This window comes from Thamnophis elegans, chromosome 6 (genome assembly GCF_009769535.1).
Source record: "Thamnophis elegans isolate rThaEle1 chromosome 6, rThaEle1.pri, whole genome shotgun sequence".
Classification (NCBI taxonomy): Eukaryota; Metazoa; Chordata; class Lepidosauria; order Squamata; family Colubridae; genus Thamnophis; species Thamnophis elegans.
Window position 1 is genome coordinate 41,114,001 of NC_045546.1, and position 27,059 is coordinate 41,141,059.

Sequence of the window (27,059 nt, forward strand, 5' to 3'; positions counted from 1 at the left end):
ATAAACTAGAGTGATGATAGAATTTATGTGAGACAGAATACTGGTACCGTGTAAAATAACAAACATAATGTATTAAAAAAATGCTTGTATTTGTTGAGACTGAGTTTGCCTGAAATTTTCTTTTTCAAAGGTTCTGCTTTTAAAGTTCCAGTTTTCTTATAATAAGCATTTTGAGTTTTGCTATGGAGTCTTCAACCGTGTGGCTCTTTGGGGAAGGATAAGCACTATTTTCTTCCAAGTTCTGATCGAAACTAGATTTTGTTCTTTCAGTCACTTTAATACATATATTGTCCCCAAATCCCAGGTTTCCTGAGAGCCCTTAACAAACTTTAAAGTCTTTATCTTATCTCACCATTCCAGCAATGGGAGACAAGAAAACAAAAGCAAAGTGAAAAGTGTCCCATCTTTGCGATACTGATAGAGCCACAAGCTATCATTTTCTTAACAATTACATGGAACTGATTACCAGTAATAGGGTGTAGATAGGCATTGGTATTGGCCCATTTCTGTTTCTGTGCTTGTGCAAGTTTCTATTCATATCTATAGGCATATCTTTGCAAGCTTATCCATGTTTTGATTCACTGGATAGGAAAGCCCATATGTGGCTTTTCAGGCTCAGTATCATTTGTACAGCAGATTGTGTTCTCAGTAAAATCCAAGGAAAGCAGCTGTGCCTGCCTGGAATAGCAACTGACTACCTGCTGTGTGCAAATACACAGCCCCCGTGCCCATTCATGTTAATCCACATGTTAGCATAGGACATTGGCGGAAGATAACAGCAAAATTGTAACCCTAGCCAAAATCCTTTTTCTAAAGAACAGAACACAATTTTAAGCAAAGGAAAAAATAGGGATAGGAATAGGGAATCAAAAGGAATTAAGAAAGTCCATGCTCATCTGCATGTTGCAGTCTGCTTTGAAAGGTATCCTACAACTCTTCTGGGATGCCCAGTCTCTGCGAATTCCATAGATGTCTAATCATCTCTTGTCCCTACATTTCTGAAATGTGGAGAAAGCAGCAGTAAGAATTAAGAAGAGAAGAAACTGTGCTTCCCTCACCTTTCAATAGGGGCTATCAAAGAAAAGTGCCATACTGTGCATTGATCCAAGAGCAATAGAATTGGTTGCTAAATTACCACAAGCATAGGATGCGCAACTGAAACAATAATTAAGTGTAGTTGTAGGTTGATGTGCTTTCATACATAATTGTTCATCCATAGGCTCTTGCCAATGTAAGTATTTTATTGAAAATTCCACCAGGTTTGCCACACAGATGAATTCCCAGTATACTTCCACCTTCTCCATATTGTGGTATAAGAAAATAAAAATTTTGACCTGGCAATGACAAACATTGTGAGAGAATGGATCTAGCATCACAACATTGCTTATGTGTGCTATCCTGTTCCACTAATATTAAATTAGTATTAATTCATTACACTATTCATTACTGTAATTGAATTATTATTAAATCTGCACCTATGGTTTAGTTTCTTCTGCCCTGAGTTCGAGTTCTTGGTGCTCTCTGAGCTTCGTTATTTGTTTGCAGATATTTCATTATCTGACAAGGTAATATTATAAGTGCTCATGAGTGTGTGGTTTTTTCTTGGTACTCCCAAACTGATTTGGATGGAAACCTGTATATTTTATAGCAGGGGATCACATCTTGCTAAGCCAAGTCCTGTATGGTGGATTTGCAAGATCTAGCAGTGGCTAATATGTGAGTCACTGTGAATGCCACATGGTTGTCAGGTTTTGCACTATTTTCATAAAACCATACCCATACAAATATTCTGGCAACATCCAGGTGGGGGAACATTGATGCTGGTGATCAAAAGGCTGCTAAAAAGAAATAACAGGTCAAATATAAAGTCCAGCTTTCCCTCAATCCCCACACCACAACCTGGGTACCCGTGATTGCAAGGATACCTTCTTTTCCTGGTATTGCCATAGAGTGAAAGGAATATTTTTGCATACTTGTATTGCTCTGGTGAGTCTGACTTAGCAATAGCAATAGCAATAGCAGTTAGAATTATATACCGCTTCATAGGGCTTTCAGCCCTCTCTAAGTGCTTTACAGAGTCAGCATATTGCCCCCAACAACAATCCGGGTCCTCATTTTACCAACCTCGGAAGGATGGAAGGCTGAGTCAACCCTGAGCTGGTGAGATTTGAACAGCCGAACTGCAGAACTGCAGTCAGCTGAAGTAGCTTGCAGTGCTGCATTTAACCACTGCGCCACCTCGGCTCTTACTGGACTATCCTGACTTGCATGGATAAGATTGAAGCCTCATAGCACATGTAGCACATGTAAGTGAAAGAAGGTGGGAGAAATGAAAGGAGATTGTTGAGTCTTTTTCTTGTTAATTTTGATAAACTGGTACACAGGTGCTTCCTGTTTAACCAGAAAGCTTTGCATACCTCTGCAGGAATAGTCTGCACAAAGGGCCTGACCATCCCCTGTGGCCATATATTTTGGTAAAAGTCTGCTGCTGATTGACCAGTTGCCTCACATTGTATGTACACCTTTTCCTTTTTGTACTTCATCCACACCTGGTGGGTCATGGGTGGCTGGTAGCATTTCCATTCTGGCTCTTATGATGTCCTTCAGTAGAGCAGAGCAGTCAATAATTGCAATTCATTTCCCCCACACCCCCATGCAGAAACAGGCCAGTATAATTTCTTCAATAACAACATTAGAGAAAAGGGCAATGAAGTAAAGGAACTGATGGACAACACTGACTAATCGCATTAGTGTTGCAGCAACTCCTATCTAACAAACAATGAATTTGGATGCTGAAGCTGAGACAAGGCAATCGAAAAGAATAAGATGGCCATTCAGTCTCCACCATGCAGCAACCATAATGCATAAACCACATATGGCCCTCTGTGTTCTGTTCTGTGAGTGACATATTGACACATGGTTGCACACGCTGATCCCTCCCCAAGCAGTTGTTTACATCATGGGCCACCATGACCCACTTTAATGTCCATGACTATATTGTATATGACTATGGTCAAGCTTTTAATGAACATGGGTGATTTGCTTGCAATAGGGGACAGCATTACATCTTCATGGGTGGATGACAGTATGATGAAAAAGTTGTAAAAAATGATTTGAAGCATGTGGCAATTTCTGAACAGATTATATGAAGCAATCTATAACATTACATGGTAATCATCAATAGGTAGTCTGATTGCCATATGCTGCCCCCGGATGGATAGCAATAATATACTAATACAATGTGGGTGTGAGTTGATATGTGCATTGTACAGGTAGAAGGATTCTGAACATTCTATAGCCGTGACAGAGCATAGAAGCAGAGAGATGTTAGTGTGAATTTGCCTTTTCACATTATATCAATATATATTCAACAATATATATATTCAACATATATTCAACTATATATATATATATATATATATATATATATATATATATATATATTCAATATATATTCAATATATATATATATATATATATATATATATATATATTCAATATATATATTATATATATATATTATATATATATATATATATATATATATATATATATATATATATATATATATTCAATATATATTCAACAATATATCAAAACATGCATAATATCATAAGAATAAGTCAATGTTGCATAAATGAAGCAAAATTTCAGCAAGATTTCCTTCCCTTTAAATATAAGCTACTTAGCTCCCATATTGTGGGGAAAAAACCAGAAAAGAAAACTATATGCATTTTCCAAAAGTGCACTTGGGCAATAATAGCATTTCCTCTGCTAGCAAAGCAGTAATTCACAAAATGCTCCAGTTGGAAATGCTTTGGTGATAGTTTTATGAGCTTTGGCATAAAATTGCAGGAGGTGTTCTTTTAAAAAATCACAGGAGAAGAAAAGGTTAGAACCACATCAATTTTTACAGATTTGTCATTTCTTTTTTCCTGAAATTATTTTCTCATTCTGACTATCTCTGCCTGTAAAGATTGACTATTATTACACACTTTAGGAAAGCAATTGACCTTGTACCTGCTGAGGCTAGAATGACAATTTGGTTTTGGTTAGTTTGTTTTTTTGCTCTTTGTATGTCCCATCTTTATGCTAAGGTTATAAAAATGCCATGCAAAATTAAATTGAAAACTGATGCATATTCCACGATGAATTTCAAATTCCCAAATACACTGAGAGCAAAAGAAAAAGCAAAAAAAGAAAGTCTTAGTTCCCCATCATTCCTTGGGCGCAGTTGCTATTCCCCGCTTTCGCGAAGTAAAACATACCACAGCATCCTCATCGCGCAATACCCCAATCTAACACAGCGGACTGACCCAGCGCGCACTATCAATCTGCATAAATGAAGGAAGCCGGCAGTCTCTTTTTTGCGAGAATCCACTTTCAGTCTCGAAGCAAACTTTACTCCAATCCGAAGAGGGCAAGGCGGAGTTTTCTAAGTTGGGACGCGCTGCCTGGTGCTCTAGCAACTGGTCGAGTGTGGGGGCTCCGTATTGCGTATATGATAATCAGGGCGGCAGAGGCGTATTGCGCTTCTCTGCCTCCCCGTGGCTACGCTGCCTCCTTATGCGCCCGCCGCCGCCGCCGCCGTTTCAGAACTTCTTATATAAGTGTGAAAGCGGTCGCCTGCTGAAGATGAACGCGTCTTGGCTTCGCAGTCCCATCAAAGCACCGTTGTCGAGATCACTTGGAAAAGGGTAGTTGTGACCGGAGCGTAGAGCTGCAGGGACCAGCAACAGCAGGTCCTGGGGGTATCATGAGTTGCTCGGATGTGGTGAGGCATCAGGGGCAAGCGACGCGCCACCCGTCCCAGGTGAAATTGCCCGCAGCATCCGCCGTGTGTTCCACGAGTCCTTGCCCGTTCTCCACACCAGCGTTCACGCCGAGCCAACAGGTGAGACCTTTAATAAGTCAACGGGAAAGCTGTTATTCTCGTAGTGGGCGGAGAAAGCAGAAATGGGAATGACGGAGTCTGCTAGACCCATTCTTGGGAGAGGTGGGATGGATGAACCCAGCAGTGAGAAAAAATTGATGAAGCGTCTGCTCAAAAACGAGCACTGGATGTTTATCTATAGAAGGGGCTGGGTGACCTTTGTAGTTTAACCAATGCCATGTATCACTTAGGAGTTTGACTCATGAGACTCATGAGGTACCTGGTTGAACAGAATGGCTGATTGCTCTGTGTGGAGACCTGTCTTCAGCCACACACCACATATATAAATATTCTTCTGGCATTCTCTAATCTAGAAGTGATACTCATCTCTTCAACATGCAGACTACATATAAAAGGGCATATGAATCCAATCAGATGCAGTGTTTGACTCAGTCACTTACTCATAGATGTATTCATGAACATATGCTTTGCCTTACTACTAACCCCTTATACATAGCCGTTCAAACCTTAGTCTGAATATGGTCCAGAATGTCCCTACATGATGAATAACAGGTTGTTGTTGTTTTTTTGCCACCATATGAGTATTTGGGCAATGTAGGTGTAGGGTGGCTTCAGCCACTGTCAATTGATGAAGTGTCTGCTCAAACGAGGAGCATTAGAACTTTGTATCTGGAGGAGCCTGGGTGATTTTGATAGCTAGATGGCTGAAACTGAAGAAGAGGGTATCAGATGAGTCTTAACAAGCAGAGTCTTAACGAGAAACTTGGAAGAGGGTTGCCTATCTGGCAGAAGAAAAGGTGCTGCCGCTTCAGTAACATAGAATGAATGTACTGCAAACTGGTGGTACTTCATGTTTAAAGTTATTTCCCATCAGACCAAAATGGAGGTATCATATCTGAGGATTGTGGGAGATAGAGGCAGCTTTCTAGTTTTTTCTTCTTTTTACCAATTCTGTGTCCAAGGCTGGAGGGTTTCTTGAGTTATCCTCCTCTTGGAATGTGAAAACCTTTGTGATGACCACATTGAGCGCCACTGTGTCCCTTTTCTGAGTCATCTGAGACCTATTCAAAGTTTTGTATATTCTCTTAGACGTAGGAGTGAACAGGATTTGGAAGATCAGCATTTGCTAAAAAGAAGGCATGTTTGTTCATGAATTCACCATTAATTCTGAATAAAAGCTGGAGGTTGTCCTTAAGGAAGGCTGCTTTTCTGCATTTATGCCACAGTTTTGAATATGCAGCATGCCCAGAAAGAAGTCACATTAAATTCAGTATGGTCTTTTACTTACAAGTACATGTATTCAGAATACATGACTAGAATTTTCTTTTAGAAGATAATGTAACATTATTTTGCCTAAGTTGAAAGTAGGTTCCAAAAAAAGTTTGAGGTTTGTCAATGTGAAAATGTGATCATTATGATGATTATATAGGCATAATAAGTCATCTTAAATGGAAAGCCTAGTCAGTTTTCAATTTTAGTCTTTTAGACATGTCACCAGAAATGCAGTGTCCCATTATTCAAAAGAGAAAAGTTGGTTTGTTACAGCAAACATTTTAAAAACTATAGGACGTATTACTGCAAACTGTATCATGATGGAGTATAATCCTTTGCATAAGAGTATTTGATTAACTGAGTTGTAACACATGGAAATATAATGTAAATGAATATATTTCTGTAAAAGTGGCCACAAGACTATGTTGCTTATATTGTTTCTACTGCTTGCTGTTGTTTTTAATGAAGTCTTTTTATTCTTCAAGTGAGTAGATCAATTCCAAACAGACATAATACAACAAAATGAAGAATTATATGAATAAAATGTCTTCATATACATTTAGCAGGAGTTTCAGTAGATATGTTTTATTAAATAAAATTGGTGGTGGGTTGCAATTTTTTTTTACTACTGGTTCAAGTGCACTAATGCGTGTGCCACTTTTGCACATGTGCAGAAGCATTCGGGCTGTTGAGCAGAGCCTCCTTTCGCTGCTACTACTGCTTTGTCTGATCTGAGCCGAACCGGGAACAACCCACCTCTGATTTCAATGACTTCTTGCCTAAATGTGTGCAGAATTATCTGCCAAAATTTAAATAAATGAGAGAAAGCAGCACTTCGCTTTATGTTTCATCACAGTATTGATTTAAAAGAAAAGTGAAAAATAAACCAGTATAAAAACTACATTTAAAATTTTATTTTTGAAATTCAGCTTTTACCCTTTGACTTAAGAATCTGATGCAACAAAATAAATCAGTACATTCTTATCAGAATGACAACACTTTTAGACTATGCTGTGCGTGGGTGAAGTGGGACTAATATTGACTTGGCCCCAATATAGTCATTTGAGAATTCACTTTTTTTTTTTTTTTGGTTTTTACTGCATTCCATGAGGTTTTATCATTATTGTGCACACAAACACACACACAAATGTTTTCTCCATACATGGGAAGTGACCATCTTGGTTGGAATTCACAAATATGGTCTAAACTCCAATGATTTCTGTTTTATTATTTTTTCTTTCTGCTATTGTAAGAGCAGTTTTATCAAAGCTAGGATAATTATTTCAAGCCCACCCTACAGTATATTAGTGTCAGAGCAGTATAAATTAGGAACTTGCCCCTGTATTTTAATTGTAACTCAATTTTGTATGTAGGTATTCATTTATTTAAAGTAATATTTATTGATTTATAATTTAAAGTTATATTACATTAATATCTATTTTGAACAAACTTGTATGACAAGAAGCAGATGTTTTTTTATATCTAAAATCTAAACTGCTTTGAAACATATTGTATTCTACTTAAATTTTTCTTTTTATTTTTATAATAGAATATTGGAGTATCATATCATAATAGACAAGTTTTATGTAAAAAAAGGGGGGGAATATTTTGAAAACAATTGGCTTAAATTGGGCTGGTTTTTTTCTAGCATAATTTTTTGGTTTATTGGAAAATATATATAATATAAAATTCTTCTGTTTTCCACATTATTTATTCAGTTTAAATCTGCCTTTTTATGCAATTCATAAAAATGCCACAAAGAATTTGCTTTTGCCAAATAAGAAACATCTTAAAGCTGAATAATCCTGAAATAATAAATATGTGGCATTTGTTTTTTTTGATCAAAATTATGGCCTCGATATTTCATAACTTACTCTTTCACTGAAGGATTAATTTTCTCTTCTTTTTCCATTATCTACTGTTCACAATTGCTCATACTAGGAAATAGACATCTTTAAAAAATGTATTTGTTTAGTAGTGAGATGGGATTTTTCACCATTCTGAAACATTCAAAAATACTTGTTTTAATTTTTTTTCTATCACAATCAAATAACCAGATGGGAAATATAAAGGTGATTCTAACAGGCCATGATAGTAACTAATTAACAAACCTGAATACAGTTGAAACAAATATATAAGGTATATTTATTTTCATAGGTTGACAATCATTAGCTTTTAGGATATGTAATTATGTGTTATTCTACTGTCTATCCATTTTTTTCTCCCCTTAGAATAAAATAGTTGTATATAGCAAGATGCAAGAAACTCTGGAAGTGACACTTTCTAATAAGCAAGAGGAAGAGGAGAAAGATCAGCCTACTGAAATGGAATACCTTAATTCTCGCTGCGTCCTTTTCACCTACTTTCAGGGAGACATTGGCTCAGTGGTGGATGAACACTTCTCAAGAGCTTTAACTCAAGCTAACAACTTCAATTCAGAGGCTGTTCTTTCAAAAACCAAAACAGACTTATGGAGAGGTAAGTTTTAAAAGGGAAACTGAATTGAACATTGTTTTCTTCATAGATGTGTAAAAACACATGCAGTGATTTCTTTCAGCTTACTATATTACCTATATTTAAAGAACAAAAACAATGCAATGCAACACAAAACCATTCCACTATATGCACTCAGCACATAACATACACAGCTAGAGAAATTGGGCTAGCTAGCAAAAATATTTTTCTGCATGGATGGAATCTAAATAGCTTCAAGAAGAATGTGAAAATAGTTGGGAATGTTTTAATTATGATTATTATCTTCAATGTATAGATAAATAAAAAAACAAGAATAATTAAAAATTCAAAAGACAAAGGAAAGCAATTGAAATACCTATTATATAGAGAGAAAATCATTTGCCCAATTTTAAACATATCAGTGTGTGGTCATGTAAAATAAAATAACATTGGTTAATATATCAATTAAGTTTCAGTTAATAGACAAAGTGAACACACAGTGTTGATTCGAAATTGTGATTCTGAGCTCTTTGTTTTTAGGACACTGAGGAGTAGTATCATTTAGTATCATCATTCTGTAGCACCTCAAACTTTGCAAATAGTTGGCATAGTTCTTCATTTAATGATAAATTTTAGGTATGAAGTTCAAAAGTATATTCAGTTCTGCAAATCAATTTAAATCAACTAAACAAATGTATGGATATGAAATTAACATAGTGACATGAGCCCATATCATAGGAGTAAGTATCTTTCAACCCATTTAAAACTTTCATTATTACGGGGTTGACAACAAATACTTTTAAAAAGTTAAAATATCTGATTTTTCAATAATAAAAAATTATTACTCAATTATTTCACCTGCAGATAAAATGAATTTTCTATTCCTCAGGGCTCTTAACCACTGATTCGTTAGTATGTGACATTCCAGTTTCTTATTGTACAGTTCTTACAAATAATTAATACTTATCTCAAGTGTACTTTTTAGTTTTTTATAAAAATATTTTGGAAGTTTAAAATTATCCCAGAACCAAACTAATATTGAAAATAATTTAGGTATAAGAATTATGTGTGATTTATCTTGATAGAAGAATGAATTAGAATAATTCAATATACTTCTGTTTTGCAATGGCAGAAAAAAAGTTATGAAGTTTTTTCCACTTTTAGAAATTTGGGCCCTAGTATGCCACTCAGTAATTTTCTCACTCCTTATTAAAGGTGATCATAGTAATAGAAAACAGTAGCACAAATCCAACAATTTGGGTTGGTAAATGAATATGCTTTTTTATAGCCATGAAAGCCAGCTCGTTGACTTTGGGACAGTCATTATCTCTCAGCCCAACCCTTTTTACAGGTTGTTGTGGAAAAATAGGAAGGACACAGAAGTATTAGGCATGTTCGCTGCCTTAAGTTTTATATATAAAAAGACAGTATAACATTATTATGGTTGGTTGCTTAATCAGCCAGATGTTTAGACATCTGGATTTGCATTTCCAAGGATCTTGGATTGTCAGATGTTGTAGTTTGATGGTATTAAAGGTATTGTCACAGGATGTAAGCTTTTCCAAGTAAAGCTGTCCTTGGCAATTGATTGATGATGATTTTGCCATTGCCAAGTATTTTCAAGCAATGATCCCATTGCTTTGGTGATCCCATCTGAGACACCTATTACTATCTTTGCTTTCTTTTGCCACAGTTCTACTTCTATGTAAAGGTCTTTGTATTTTGTGATTTTTCTCTAGTTCTTTCTTTTCTATTCTGCTTATCATTATTTTATATTAGATAATTCAAATAATATTATTACACATGCTTCTCAGACACTAGTAAACTTAAAACCATATAACATATTCTCTTCTAATTATTTTCATTAGTGTAACAACAGACTAAGATAATATAAAGTTCAATGAAGAAATACAACTAAAAAAGAATTTAAGTTTACTTTGGATGGCCAGATCTAAAGAGATAGTAGCATATTGAATTCATAGAGTAGTGTAACTTAGTTGCATAAACAAATGACTTATATGGATTTGCAGAATTTGTGAAAGTATTATTATTTTTCAGTATATTAACAATAAACTAATAATCCTATGACAAACAAAAAAATAGGAAAAAGTAAAATTAACATATTAAACTGGTAGAAATCACTTACAACAGAGGAAAAAATTTGATCAAGGCCCTCCCTCGGCATCTCTATTGGCACTATCCAAATGGAGTCTAGGTCCGTCCGAATCTGAGTGACTTTGTCCAACAGAAACTGGGCAAATTCCTCAGCTCTTCCCTGCAAGGGTTCCCCCGCATCCCTTCCTTTCAGAAGAGAGCGGGTTATCCTAAACAGGGCAGCCAGGCAAGATTCTGCGGATGCAATAAGAGCGGAAAAATAAGTACATTTTGCTGCCCGTATCGCCACCAGATAAGTCCTAATAAAGGCTCTTAGCAGTGTTCGGTCGCATTCGGAGTTACTAGCCCTCCAGTGTCGCTCTAGGTGTCTCTTTTGGCACTTCATCTCCCGGAGTTCCTTGGTAACCAAGGAGCTCTCCTGGATCCACTGCCACGGAGAGGCCCCAAAGGCACAATCCGATCTAATGCCTCAGCCGCTGCTATATTCCAAGCAGCGAGCAAGGACTCAGTCGGACTGTGGGCAAGGGAGTCCAGTATCCTTCCAAGCTCTGTCTGAAATCCCAATGGGTCCATCAGGCGCTTGGGGCATAACCATTTAATCAGCTCCACCTCCCTGCAGTGGGGTAGCAGCTTCCAAAAATCAAGCCTCAACAGGAAGCGATCTGACCATGACAAGGGCGAGATCTCAATCCCCTTTAATTCCAGATCACGTCTCCACTGCCCCAAAAGAAACACAAGGTCGAGTGTGTGTCCCGCCGTATGAGTCGGACCCTGAATTATTTGGGTCAAGTCCATGGTTGCCATGGAAGCCACGAACTCCTGGGTCCCATCAGAGCGTTCACCAAGAGATGGCAGGTTGAAGTCCCCCAGTACTATAAGTCTGGGGAACTCAACCGCCAGTCCGACTACTGAGTCTAGGAGCGCAGGCAGGGCTGTCGTGGCGCAGCTGGGAGGTAGGTACATCAGAAACAAGCCCACTTGACCTCCCAGGTCCAACTTCACAAGGAGGGACTCACACCCAACAGTCTCCGGAGCAGGGATCCTGCGAGGAACTAATGATTCCCGGATAATAGCTGCCACTCCCCCACCCCTTCTATGATGTTGTGGTTGGTGGAGCACCTGAAACCCTTCTGGGCACATTTCTGAGAGGGGGACTCATTCCTCATGGCCCAGCGAGGTTTCAGTAATACATGCCAGGTCTGCCCCCTCATCTAATATTAAGTCCCGGATGAGGAGAGCTTTATGAATAACCTGGCATTTAGCAACAACAACCTGAGACCAGGGCCTTGTCTTCCCTTGTCACCTGGTCCTTGAGATGAGCTCACAGGGCCGGAACAAGGGATCGCTGTGACGTAGCGAACCCTCCTTCCCCGGTAATGGCTAGCCATGCAGCTCCCGTCATACCTGCCCCTCCTAGTCGTAACCACAATGCTCCGGCCCGCCCCCATCCCTGTAGATCCCCCCTCCTCCCATGGTCCTCGTTCCTCTCGGCAGGCCATTCATATCATATTCTCTGGGATGAGAGGTGGGTCCGGGCCCCCACCCAATTCTGCTTCTGCACTCAGTGGAGGGGGCCCCAGGCCGCACTCTCAATCCCCTCATACATACCTGCCAGGCATTCTCCACATGCATACCCCACTATAATATTAAAAATACAACAATACAATAAAATAGAAAATGCAGTTAAATTAATTTTAAAAAGCGTGGAATCACTCAATCACTCAATCACATACATACCACAAACACTCCACGTACAGAAAGTTGTGCAGCTGTTAAAAAATTGTGCAAAGTTGATAGGTGGAATCATAAAAGTTCAGCTAGATAAAGGTTAGCAATGATATGGAGGGAAGATAGTTCGTCTTCCTTCTTTCCTGTGCGGTAGGATGGTGTAGCAGGAGGTCCAAAAAGTCTGAAGGGGCTGTAGTGGCATCCCTGAGCAGCAACGGGTGGCAGTGGTCACACCAGATGAGACCAGTCGTAAGTTCAGAGTCCAGCAGCCGTGAGCAGAGGGAGCCAGATGACAAAAGGCCCCGTGAATGTGAGGGCAAACAGAGGAGAGGCCGTACCGCAGGGAAGACCAAGTTAGGTGGAATGGAGGGGGTAGGCGCCCAAAAGGGCCGAAGCAGCAACAAAGCCAGCTGCCTGATCTCCTCCAGCGCCATGCCAGGCCGACCACCCCCTCTCTGGAATAGTCTAGAATAGTCCAATGCAGTCCGAATGTAGTCTGAAGGTCACAGGAGCGAGGGCAGGAGATGTCGCAAGTCCATCCCTTTCCTCTGGGAGAGTAAAAGCACTCCAACAGTCAACTACCCTCCAGGGTTCCTCCCAGTCAGAAGAAGAAGTTGGGCTAAAACTGTAAAAATCTGCCGGGAACGGCGCCGTCAATGTGGTGCCGCCATGTTCGTCATTTTCGCCGCCGAGCACTTTAGAAATTGGTACGGGTGGCCGCATGGATTGGGGGTCGCCCGATAGCGGCGACCCTCTAAATAACCAGCTATTTGGGTCCCCCGGATTGTGCTCTACTGCTAGGACCCCTCTCCGCATGATCTCAAAGCTCAGCTGTTAATATTTCTGGTGTTTTTTCACTCACTCAGACCGGAGCGAAGGCCATTTCACCTCACACAGGCGCATGTCATTTTCTTCTTTATTTTTGAAAAATCTAACAGGAATCCATAAAGGCTAGCAATAAATCCATCAGGTAAATTTAACCTCCTAGGTTTATTGCCAGGGTGGATGTTCAACACACTATTCTATGGTTTTCAGTCCAATGGTGCTTTGGGTGCAATTCAAACTGTTGTCATCTTTAAAGTCATAGTTGACATAGAACAGCATTTTTCAACCCAGCATGTATGAACTTTGATGCTAGCTGGGGAATTCTAGAAGTTGAAGTCAACACATCTTAAATTTGCTATGGTTAAGGATGTGTGTGTGTGTGTGTGCGTGTGCATGTGCATGTGCATGTGCATATGTAGATAGGTAGATAGATGGATGGATGGATGGATGGATGGATGGATGAGTCCCCTTTGGGGAAAAGGGCGGCATATAAATGCAATAAATTCAATTCAATTCAATTGTCTAAGTGCTGTTGCTATTGCTGTTGCTCTACATAATAGCAGTGGTGTTTCTAAATTCTTTATATCTAAAGACTTTATATTATTTTTGCTTTTTCTCTTAAAAGAAAACACAACAATTGCAAATCAAAGGAGGAACTTCCCAGCTTCATTTTGGACTAGTTCTTATCAAACTCCACCTCCACCATCTTTAAGTGGAATTCATCGTGATTTTCCCATTACTATACCAAGCACCTTTTCAGTAGCAGATCCTAACAGCTGGCCAGGACATACGTTGCATCAGACTGCTCCACCTCCCTCATCTAACATGCCAGAGTCTTGGCATTATCCTTTAGCATCCCAGGTGAGCTCTTCATATGGACATATGCATGATGTGTACATGCATCATCATCATCCCCATGTACACATGCATCATCACCATCATCCAACTTCACATCTCGACCCACGGTACAGACCTTTGCCAGTGCCCTCAGTTTGTGGAGGCAAGATTCCTCCACTACAGTGTGATGCAACAAAGTCAGATCCTACTACTGTCAGCTGTGCTACCTCAGCTTGGGCAGGAGCCTTTCATGGGACAGTTGATATTGTGCCAACATTTGGATTTGAAACAGGTAAGCTGGAATTAGCTTTTGGATATCTACACATATTTCATAACATGTATGACTTATAGGCCTTAAATTATTGTATTTGCATTCTTCTTTATTTTCCAGAGTTCAAGATGGTGTTAGGGTTCCAAATAACATCCAAAATTAAGTCAGAGTCCAAAGCAAAGTATTGCTCTAAGTTCTAATTTATTAAGAGAGTCATGTTGGCACATCTGGAAAACCTGAATCTGAGCTTCCTGGGTTTTCCTCACCCAGTTGAGAGTTTATGATCTTGCTCCCCCACCCCACACACAAGTCCATCACATGGTCCAATCTTCCACTGCCATGCTGGTGGTTCCACCCATCCAGTTCTGGTCAGGTGCAGAGTTGTAGAGACAAAGGATGACCTTGGATTCTAGAAAGGAATTTTATTTTGACAACATCAAATTCTAGTCCTTCCTATTTTCCTTCCCAATTCCTCACTAATGAAACAGCATAGTAGAATAGAATATTAGTGTGGCAGGCCAAATATCCCAAAAGGAACTGTCTGCAGGCGTGACAGATGGTATACTTGTTTTCTCCTATTTTATCTTCATAAAACTCTAAGACATGTTAGAAAATATTAATTGGCTTAAGGTCACCAAGAGCCTTTAAAGTTGAAAATTTGACTTTCATAATCCATGTTTAACATTTTTGTTTATTAGTATAAGCAGTTGTAATGAAATTTGTTCCTTAATCTTGCTCAAGAATAGGACGATCTAAATTCACATACTGTAGACCTGAAGGATGTTTTTAAAAATTCAATAATATGTCAATCTTTTCCCAAATAAATCAACATACACTATCAATTTTACTCAAACATTATTAATAAAATTATGTATTTATTCTTATAAGTAGGAGGGTTTCTTGTTAAAACTAAATTGCTTTTTCTGACTTTTGGCTTTGAGTTTGGAAAATTCATAATCTTTAGCCATTAGTTTAGTTGAGATCTGGTTTCAGACTTGACATTGCCATAATTCCCCGGAATGTTAAGTTACAATTTCGATTACAATTAACTGCCTTATAAATATACAAACCAAATTCCATTGTGATAACTCAATATTTGGAGTAAATATTACATTAATATGTTTTCTGCATTTGTGGAAATGTCAAATTGTTACATTAAACCAAAAACTTAGTTGTTGCAATCCAAACATATAACATTATTGTTAGGCCTATTTTGAATCAGTCACTTAAAATAACTTCTTAAATTTACAACTTCTAAGAATGCTGAGTTCAGATGTTGTCCTTCAGTAGATTTGACTGCATTATGACTATTGAAATGTTAAATTTGATGCAAACTACTGTTTGAAATGTTGATCTGCAAACTCATTCAAAGCTTTTCTAAATGTCCTGTGACATTAACCCTTAAAATATTTTTTTCAATTCATTTTAACATGATTGTTAAAACAATAACAATCTATATTGTTTATGCTTTGTGTTATGAACAAATAACTAATTATCACTTGTCAGACATGCCATGAATTAAAACATGCATGGAGTTGTGTGATCTATATACCAAGCTTGTGTTGTTAGAAAGATATAAGATGCACAAACATTTGCTAGAGTTATCAAACTATTGAAGTACCAGAGTTGGAATAAAAGGAGATAACTCTAATGAGATGGCTCTTCTAGTTATTGGCATTTTGTTACATAGAAGCTGAAATTTTCAGAACTCCACTGCATTTGCTCAATTTGTATGCCTTAACTATTCCTATGCTGTATTATGTAGCAGATGATACAGGAGAGTTCATTGAAATTATTGTGGAAGTTGTACCTTCTGCTTGTGACTGGCATAACTCATTTCTGACAAAATATGAATTATCATTCACTAAATTGTGAAAATTGTGAAGCTCACTAAACTGAACTTTTAAAACCTGGTATCTGCTGTGTATCAACTTAGCCTAGGCCATGTATTCCTTTCCTTCCCTTCCCCTCCCCTCTCATCTTGTTCCCTACTTATTAATGGATAGTAGATCATGAAATTTCAGTCCATAGAAACTATGTCACATTTAAAGAAAATAATCTTTGTTTGGTCTTGTGCGCAAAATAAAACAGCTATCTTTTATTTTGAGATGATTCCATTAAAAAAATGATAGAAAACATGTAGAAATGTATATTGTAAAATCCTTTACCAATTAGCAGTATTTGGGAAAAACATAATGATGACTGTTTTTGATGAATATGTGTTATAGTTCATTTTTTATGAATAAATCCATAGGTTCATTTGGCACTATTGTAAGCAAATATTTTTCTCCATTAAACATCAGTGGATGTTTATTTCAAGATTTCTATATGTTATGGCAGGAAAATATGTTAGATAAATTTTATCACTTTAAAATGATTTTCATTTTTTAAATGTTTGAAATAGAACCTAGAATCCGGCAAAATAATTATCTGAGGGAAGGGCAAAAACAAGTAAGAGTTTGGATCTATTTTAACTGCATTTGACTTTCTCTTTTTTGTTTTCTGTACTAGTGGCTGCAAACTAGCAATCTTTATTTTCACATTTGCATTTATGTAATGGTAGAGTCAGTTGCTTGATACTTGCAGCCTCAAGAAATTAAAAAAATAGCACAACTAGATCTTTTAAAAGCCTAGATGATTTTATGGCAATTAATAATGTTTCCATCTATAGTGATGAAAAATTAATAATTACATTTCATATTTTGAACTTAATGTCATTACCTGCTATGATTTCATCATCTGCTAAAATAAGCAGATTACTCTTTATGGAACCTACTTTTTTTTTTTGCAAAGTATAGTATATTTTTAACTAGACTTGAGTTTTCAATGAAATTTGTCTTGATTAACCTATAGAAGAAAAGGTGGCTCAAATATTATACTCTATATTTTTCTTCTTTTTTTGCCTAGATTATCACTCAGACCACAAAAATAAAACTTTTTTAAAGCTCTAATTTTAAATGAAAAGTCAAAACAAAACAAAACAGAAAATGCAGAACTATTATTTGATGGAGGAAAGAAAATTGGAAGGGCAGAAGGTCATCTCACTGGCTAGCTGTACCCTCACATGTGATAGCTTTAATATAGCCATAATGTATACTTTAAACACACTAATAATCCAGTGTAGAGAGTTACGCCTTTGTGAGAGTTATGGCTTTGTGCTTTCAAATTGGTTAAAGAATCAATTTAGAAAGTATCAATTTAGAAAGAATAGGCTCCTCCTTCCATTCCAAGAGAGTTTGCATTATTCACATTACTGAGATTGATAATGTTCATGAGTCATACCTACACTTGAGACTTCTTACTCTAAGAACATAATTAATTAAAGTGTTAAAGCTGAATCCAGTTTCTTACGGTAGTATGCATATAATTTATTTTACATGGTGTGCCAAATCTTGTTTTAGATTAGAACTTGGGTTATGGCACCTTGGTTATAGCAGTGGAACCTGGATTATGGCACAAAAAAGCTAAATAGGTATAACAAAGTATATGATAAATATGACTTTTTTAAAATATAAAACATTTTTATATAGGCTTTATTCTTTTTTGGGGGGGAGGGGGAAATAAATTTGTATATATCCAACAGCTAACTGCATATGCATGTAAGATCCAGCCTTAAAAATGATGTTGCATAATGGAGAACAGTCTCCATGACATATTTGGCCTTGAAATGGTGTTAGTGATGCCTGTTTTATTTTAGCCAACATGACTAAATGGATATTACATAATGATAAAATCATTTCATGAATAAGCAGGAAATAAGGTTTACACATCCTTTTTCCATCCTCTTTTCAATGAGGATCAGGCTTGTTGAGTTGTGAATATATGGCAGTAGAAGATGGGAATAACGTTTGTTCATTTGTTACGTTTATCCACTGTGTTTCCTCTTAAGGCACCATACATGACTTAGAGTTCCATTTTTTATTGGTAAGAGTCCTGTGAGTAAGTTCAGGTGGAGAGAATATAATTGGCTTAAGGTCATTCTGATTCTATTTCCTTTTTGCACTTCTATGATTTATTGTTAAAAAGTCATCTTATCCATTGTTGTTTCTCTCCATTAATAAAATGGCATGGAGTATTCTTTCTGCAAGGAAAATTCAACAATCAATTCACCCAACTTATTGCTTGCATTATTATGTCATTGCACCAACCTTCCATCATTATCCAACTTTGTTGGCAATTTTTAAACATAAAAATATAATAAATGGGGTATCATTCCTTTTCTTTTCTGTTCAAATGTGTATAATTTTTCTAAGGCTGAGGATTGGAGCTAAACAAAGAATGGTGAAGGGTGAAGTATCATGATAGAGTCTGGATATTAGAATAATTTGAAAGCACAATTGCAATAGTTTTAATTGTAGTTACAAAGGAATATATATTATTTACAAGTCCTATATATCTTGCAATATTTTCAGGCAGGACTTATTTTCAGGGGAGTGCATATTTTAATGCATGCACTCAAAAGCTGGAATGTGTTTATTATCCGGGAAGGTCTTATTTTCTGTTTTTCACTTAACTTAACTTAATCTCCTGGGTGATGTTGAAAAAAAAAAGATGAATCTGCTGGTAACACATTAGTTTCATAATAACTTTGTTATGCTACAGAAAATTTGAGGAGGCATATTTCTCTGGTTATGGTACATTCAGTAATTTTACATGACACTGAGTGCTGGCCAACCATCAAATGCTATATACATGCAATAGAGATGTGCATACTTCATTGATCATTAGATGTTTCTCTTCTTGACCATGTCAGCAATGATAGTACGGTCAGCAAATGGACATTTCATTAATATATTTGACCAAATGCAGAAGAAACGCCTACAGCAGTTTGGCCATGTTAAAAAAATGGCAAGATGACTATACAAGTCACTGCCCTTTGTATGTGCATCATGTGACTGCAATTAACAGGTCACCTGTTTAATAGCTCCCCCCACATCCCCTAATTCAGATTCCCCTAATCACAAATCAAGATATGTCATGACAAAAGATACCATTTGTTCAGTTCATACAGATTTAATATGTTTGCTTTTCTAGAAAGAGGCTGTTTCATTTATTTCTATTTTATGCCACTTGACTTAAAATTTGTTCATGCTATTTAAGTAATGTTTTATTACCATCTCTAAGCTGATGGTTCTACTTTATTTGAGCTTAGGTACAATATTAAGATGTGATACAGCATGTATCACAAGATGTTTGTCTGACTGTAAAAATACAGAAGTAGTCTACATTTACTCACATGTAGTTGCTTTGTTATACACACAGGAGTTACTCCCAAGATCAGATCTAGTGTTTCAGAGTTTATTATTCTATGCTTTGCTCTCATCCAAACTTTTCTTTGCTTGGGCTGAATCACATGTTTATAATAATCAGCATCTTATAAGGAGTACTGGAAAAATAGATGCAATGAAGTGATGTCATGGAAGGACTTGTAGTTGAAATCATTTGGGTCTTGGGGTACCAGTTCTGGGAGACATAAAAAAGCTGCATTAACCTTTAACATGCATATGTCAGTCCTTTTTCCCCCCTCATGCATTGATATTTGAACATAGATCTTTTGGACATTGAAAATAAGGTTAGGTTACTTGCTATTATTGACACTCTTTGGTTGCAGAGATTATATTTAGATATAAATAATACATAAAAGCAGAATGATGCATAGGATGCTTGGCAGAACAGAATTTGATGGACTATAGCAGGGCCCCCCAGCACAGGGCTGTGGCATGCCAGAAACAAACAAGCAATGCCCCATCTGCGGGATGCAGGCAGCATGCAAAATTATACCCACCTTTGGTCCTCTCTCCACAGAACCGATCCCTGATGCCCAAAAGGTTGGGGGGCTGCTGTATTACAGCAAGATTGAAATACTTATATTTACATCATTCTATATTCTAGCTGGATAATATCAGAAATGCAGTTCTGGAAAAGGAAACCCCAAAATAGGGGCCTTTGATACCTACATTGTCTATACAGGAGGACTATTGACATCCTCGCTTCACCATGCATGAATTAACTTTGAGCTCCTCTTTGTAAACACTTCCTCATTTAAATAGTTATTAGAACTTGAATACTATATACAGAAATATGTAGCTCAATAAAAATGTATTTCCTATACCCTGAATCCAACCATTCAACCAAAAGCTTCCTTTTATGCATTTACAAAGGAAAAGCTCTACTTATATCTATCTACCTAACAATATCCTTAAAAGAATAAAAATAGAAACTAATATCCGTTCATTTGCCTCATTCATAGTCCCTAGAAAGACATCTCCATTTGTTCAGGAGGCAGAAGACCAAATACAAATCTTAAGTGCCTAAGAAAATATAGTTTTCTTGATGTTAAAGAATTGTAAAAGTATATTCAATCAAAATATCAAAGTATATTGAAATTATTCAATAGTAAGTAATTTCAGGAATATTGCCATTTTTTCCCCTTTGACTGTTGGAATTTCAGCACCATACTTAATTTTAGTTTGATTAAAAATAGACACCAATAACAGTCTTGTTGTTTCCAATTTCCTTGTGTTAAACTTTTCTAAGACTTTTGTTTGTAGATTCACCTGGTCTGGTAAACAAGAAATCTGAACTAATTATTTTCTGTCCATTTTGTTTTGGTTTTCAAATTGATCCAGTATTCCTTTTTTTATTTTTAGCAGCAGTAAGACTAAGAAAAATTAATAGAACAAGCAAGGTGCAATAGGAAGTGTCTTGAAAGTCAAGCATAGGTCGTCATGGCGTATTCCTGTATTTTTTTTTGTCACACTGTTATTTCAAGATTTTTTGTAGTCTTAAACTACACAATTTCATCATACCTACATATTAGGCTTATTTATTTATTTATTTAACATATGGCATATACAGAGGTCATCCAATCACTGATATACAAATTTAGTTTAAATAAAGCATCAGCAAATACACACATACACACACACACACACACACACACACATACATGCTAGAAATAAATATTTGGGATGGGTGCTCTGTATTCACTAATTAAAATATCATGCTAACTGTAGTTAGTGATATGAACCAAGATGTTGTTCATTCTTCTTTGTTCACACCAGCCAGCTATAAAATGTTCAAATGCCTTTATTTTACATGAATTACCATATATTAACTGTTGTTAGTCATAATTATGCCTAAAGCAACAAATCTCAAAATATGGGTAAGATTAAGCACATTGTAGGTTTTGAGTTTAATACTATAGTGCTGTTATTCTAAGTACAAAAGCAGAAAAAGCTGGGAATCACTTTGCAAGCTTGCTAAGAATTGGGAGAATAAATTTAAGATAACATACATTTAAGATTCACTGTGTCGTATTCCTATCATGCTGAATTGTAATTTCTGAAAGAAAGCACCAGCATCTTTTAGGCACTTATTATTTATAAAGAGAGATAAAGTTCATGCCAAAGAATTTTAGTAACTCTATCATTTTTTAAAAAAATCACAGCAATTTTTCTTGGAAAACTGAAGTAAGTACCTTGTATATATATATTAAAATCATGTCTATTAATTGTATTACATTTTCCATTGATGCATCCTTTCCTTTTTCTTTTGAAGCAGGTACCCAACATCAGGACAAAACTAAGGAGGCTTTATGGTTTTGAAGTACAAATGGAACTTGCAAAGAATCAGCATTAAGAGTTGCTGTCTTTGAGAAAGGGATACGGCACACCTTTTCCGTCTCTCTCCCCCTCTCCCTCCCTCCCTTCCTCCCTCCCTCTCTCTCTCTTTCTGTCTCTCTCTTTCTGTCTCTCTCTCCTTCTCTCTGCATCTTCACAACACTACTAGACATTCTGTTAAGCAGATGCTGAGCCAACTGTATCATATGACTCATCTTTTATGCCCAGCTGCCTGTTTGTCAACCTCAGGATTGCTAAGTAGAAATGAGATGAGAAGACAAGCGCTGTTCATCATCCATCATTTGTCACCTGAATCTGCAACAACATTTTTGATATCCATCTTTTTATGCCGCTAAATAAGCATTTAGTTTGGTTGTGTGTTGGCATCTAAGATTAATGCATAACGAGGACAGGACGTAATTGAAACTAATTTTGGGAATGCATTTTGGTAGCTATTTGTGAATCCTTTTTGAGGAATACAGAAAGTTTACATAAATATTTACAGGCTATTTTAGAAGAGATTGTTTTTTTTAAAGTGAAATAATTTTAAAGTTCTGTTTAAAGAACTTGCTTGTAGGGGTGCAATGTCAGATGTTTTAAATGCCTACTTTTAGTTGTTTGTGGAATTTCATTGTTATTTGATCAAATATCTTGTAATTGTTCACTATTAGCTACATAGGTTCAGTCCTACATAGATAACAAATTCTTGAAGGTGTTTTACCTTCTTCTTAACAATCACACATATATAAAATAGTTTTCATAGATGTAGTATAGAAACCATGAGTATAAGCTTTACTGCTTTTAGTGAAAAATCTGAAATATGGACAATTGGTTTCAAAATGTAATTGGATGCAGAGTTTTTGACTGAAAATTTAACTGCAGAGAAAGCTTTGTTCTTACATTTACACTGACATTAATTCCATTCTTACTGTTGAGCACAAAATAACTAATGCTAGCCTAATTCTTTTCAGCTTCAATCTAAATTAAAACACCTAGTTGGTACTTTAGAAGCCACTTTATATTGCACTTGTACATGTCTCTCCCCCCCTCCCATTGCAAATTATTTGGAAGTTTCCTACTTATACCAGCCTTGAAATGCATGATTATGAAGTACTTTAAGCAATCTATGTAGCATGTACAGTAGACTGGAAAGTACTAGGTGATGCTGCAAAGAGATTTGGTGCAAGTACAAAAATGAAAATTTAAGCAAAAAAGTCATCTAGAAAAAGTCTGGCTTTGTTATTGCTAATGGCTGACACTGACTTTATTAGACATACAGGTAATCCTTGAGTTATGAATGTAATAGAGCCTGCCAATTGCATTTGTAACCCAAGGATTCATTAATTGAATTACGTTAAATTAAATGCATTCGTTAATTGAATGTGCAGGTTGTTAAGTGCACATGAGGTATCAGGGGGGAAGACCATGGGGGACCTAGTGCTGGAACAAGCCACTTGTTTCTGAATCAAGTCTCTCCCAACTTACTGTGATATCTCATGCTCCCCCCCGCATCTTGCCCCGCTGGGTCTCCCTAGGCACCGGGCTTGTTTGTTAGCCTCCCAGATCCCAATTGCTCCTCACCATTCCATGTCTGATCCCTAACTTATTTTTCAAAGATCTTCAGATTTCCAGATCTATGTGGCAGAAACAGTGACCATCTTTAGTCAGACACTGGTGAAGCTATAATAATGAGAGAACTAAGAAAAGCAGCTTCGCCAGCTCTGCAAGCCTGATGACACAAATAAGGTCTGCACTGATTGGCTGCTGCTGCCTTTGCACCCCACTCCATGAAGCTGCTCACTCAAACCAGCCACCCAGTAACAAGCAGAAGGCATCTGAGGCACTACCCAGGTCAGAACCAAATGAGACCTGCAGGGACACTGGCCTCATGGCAAAAAAGCAATGGGGCAGGATGGGGGGGAAATAGGCAGGAGACATGTACTACCATCTCTATAGTCAGTCATAAGGATGAATGACCACTGTAACATATGTAACTTCCAGATTGGATCATAAGTACTTTTTTGGGGGGTGGTCATCGCCATAATTTTGAATCATCACTAAGTAAACTCTCACAACTTAAGGAATACCTGTATTTAATAACTCAATGAACATTTTGTTGAATCAACTGTTTAGTTGAATATGAAAAAAAGACATTCAACAACAATTTCAGTAAGGTCAGAGAGGTTAACAATAATAAATATGGCAAGCTTACCATCAAAATATTAAACACCAGTATTTAATGAAATTTATTAAAATTGTGCTTTGATTTCTCCAAAGTTACATTTTAACTAATTATGGATATTTCTCATGGAAATCATAGAATGAGGTGTGATGTACGCATAAGGGAAAATGGCTTTTGTGATTTGGATTAGGCTTTCTGTTTGTAACCTGATACATTTACAGAAAGCTCACTAATGTTAAATACTGGAATAAAGTTGTTCTTTTTTCATAAGCATTTTTCCCTTGCAGTCTATTGAATGTCTTTTCTACCTCTCTTCAGAACTGTTTTTTTACCCTGAATATATTATATTGATTTCTAGTTCATCCAAAGATTTCAAATGTTCTGAAATGTCATGTTTTCTTCCCTTCAATGTAAAGCTTTGATCTACTGAAGTTGTTTAAAGTTTTCCATGCTCAGAGATATATGTGCCTTTAAAAAAGAGGCAGGAAAAGTGTCACTGCTTGAAAAGGAAAAGGAAGGAAAAAGAGCTATGTGAGAGTAGAAAGAAGCAGAAAACCAGGAAGAACCGAAAATGTACAAACTGAGTCAGCCATCAAGTTGAGGTTATTATTCATTTTTAAAAAAGGAGCCAAGATTATATAAACTAAAGAGGGTAAAGTAAATCCTCTTTCTATAGTCTTTATTCTTTTTGGGGACATTTTTTCAAATGAAGTTCTCTTCATTTAAATAAGGATTTCAAATACTATAGGGCATTGCCAATCATCTCTTCTTTCTGGCGGCCGAAGCTCATAGTTCATTCACAATTCACCTCTGCCAGATAATCCAATGAAATTCTTGCATTTTATTCTGTAAGTTGACCAATTAATAAATGAGACATGCGACAGAACATTTGCTGGGCTGCTGTATGTTCCTATCGTAGTGGTAACTTGAAGTTCCAGCATATAACAAATGTGCTTGAATGATCAATTAGCTTAGCATTCATTCATAAACCTCAATATTATTGCAGCAAAATGTTAATTCTCACTAATAATGAATTCTAGTTAGTTTAATATTGCTTAAATAAAACATTTCTTGTGTTTTGTTCGACATAAGAATGGAAACGTAGGAAAGCATCAGAACATGTCCCTCCTTATTTACTTCTGAGGTTGCCTTTTGCCTTTTAGATTTCATTATTACTGATTCACAACTATCATGTTGTAGAGAAATGAATGACAGATAAAATTACAGCTTTACTCTTCAAGAAAGTACAAGAGACTGGTTTGAATTATGGGGAAAAATTATTTCCCAGTACTGTAAGAGCAAATCAAGGTCCCTTGGCAAAGAGAGTTGGAAATATTGATACTACAGACTGTTTTTACAAAAAAAAAATTCCTCAAAAAAATAATTAACTAGCTCATATTTCATAATCATGGCATTACCATTACAAATTGTATGCACATCATAACCTTTTGATAAATGAGTTCAAATAGATAATTTTATTTCTACACAGATTTATGCATGTAGAGTTCTGTTTTTCTAGGTGTGGGAAAGCTAATTTTTTGTGCTATAGGCAACTAGTAAACTGCATACAAATAAATGGCAGCAAATTTTCACAAGCAATCATCACCCATCATATTTATTTGTCATTTTTGTACTATGAAAAGGAGACTACAGTGATGAACGGGATCAGGTTGTAGACTTTTTTAACTGGAGATAGAAAAGTTCTTCATTTGTTTAGAAATACTTCATTGTGTAATATTGTTTTATGTCTCTTTTGCAAGAATAAATACAAGTGAGTAGATAATCCTATATTGCATAGATAAATTTAAAAAAATAGGATCATAAAACCAACCCTCTTCCTGCCACAAGCTCTTTATAAGATTAGGATTCAATGAAACAAACAGGAAATTCATCTCAAAATTCAACATATTTATTATTCAATGTATAAGTCCATCTGCCCAATTGGCACTGTGGGCAGTTAACAATATCTAAAAGCAAGCAAAAGCAAAACTAAATATAGCCAAGGTAAAAAACAATCAATTCACATTTAAAACTATCCTGTCATGAAAAACCCAACACAAACATGGTCCAGAGCAGATGTGGGTTCCTACAGGTTTGGTAGAACCGGTTCGTCAAATCTACCGAACCGGTTAGAAGAGGTTCCACCAGTGGACCCGGAAAGCAGGCCACAACTACAGAAGAGGTTGAAACCCACCACTGCTACACACACACACACACACACACACACACACACACACACACACAGAGAGAGAGAGAGACTGACACAGAGAGAGAGAAAAAGAGAAAGAAAGGAAGAAAGAACAAAATAAAAAAAGAAAAGAGAAAGAAAAAGAGTGAGAGAAAGATGAAAGAAAAAAAGAAAAAAGGAACAGAGAGACAAAAGGAAGGAAAGAGAGAGAGAGAGAGAACACATGGTCGGCAAGCCACTCCCACCAGGTCACATGGCCAGCAAGCCACTTCCACAAAGGAGGCCACACCCACAGAGTAGATTCCAAAAAATTTTGAAACCCACCACTGGTCCAGAGTCTCACAAAATGATGGTGGATCCTTTCCATAGAATTGTCCAGTTTGAAAAGAAATATAAAGGCCACAATAAAGATGTTTGAAAGTTGTCACTGGGGAACATATGAATTTGCCTTATAGTATTTTGGAGATGCTTTGCATTCTTTGAGACAATCCGTACTTTAAATTAAAAAAAAAAAATCTAATTTTGTGAAATAAACATACGGGTAAATAAAGGCAATATACTGTAACATTAGCCTTGACACTGTAAATGTTTCTAATAAATGCAAAGTACAATATCTATCATCACAGAAAGATAAATAGTGAGACAAATGGTTTGTCTGCAAATATGAGTTT

At 36.6% G+C, this 27,059-nt stretch overlaps 1 protein-coding gene across 1 annotated transcript; it reads left to right on the forward strand.

Annotated features, from left to right (window-relative positions):
* The first annotated feature begins 4,557 nt into the window (after positions 1 to 4,557).
* VGLL3 (vestigial like family member 3) lies at positions 4,558 to 24,433 on the forward strand. The gene is made up of 4 exons (XM_032220009.1): positions 4,558 to 4,894; positions 8,398 to 8,644; positions 13,914 to 14,417; positions 21,957 to 24,433. The coding sequence occupies exons 1-4, from the start codon at positions 4,757 to 4,759 to the stop codon at positions 22,001 to 22,003; spliced, it is 936 nt and encodes a 311-aa protein (XP_032075900.1). The 5' UTR covers positions 4,558 to 4,756; the 3' UTR covers positions 22,004 to 24,433.
* The last annotated feature ends 2,626 nt before the right edge of the window (positions 24,434 to 27,059 follow it).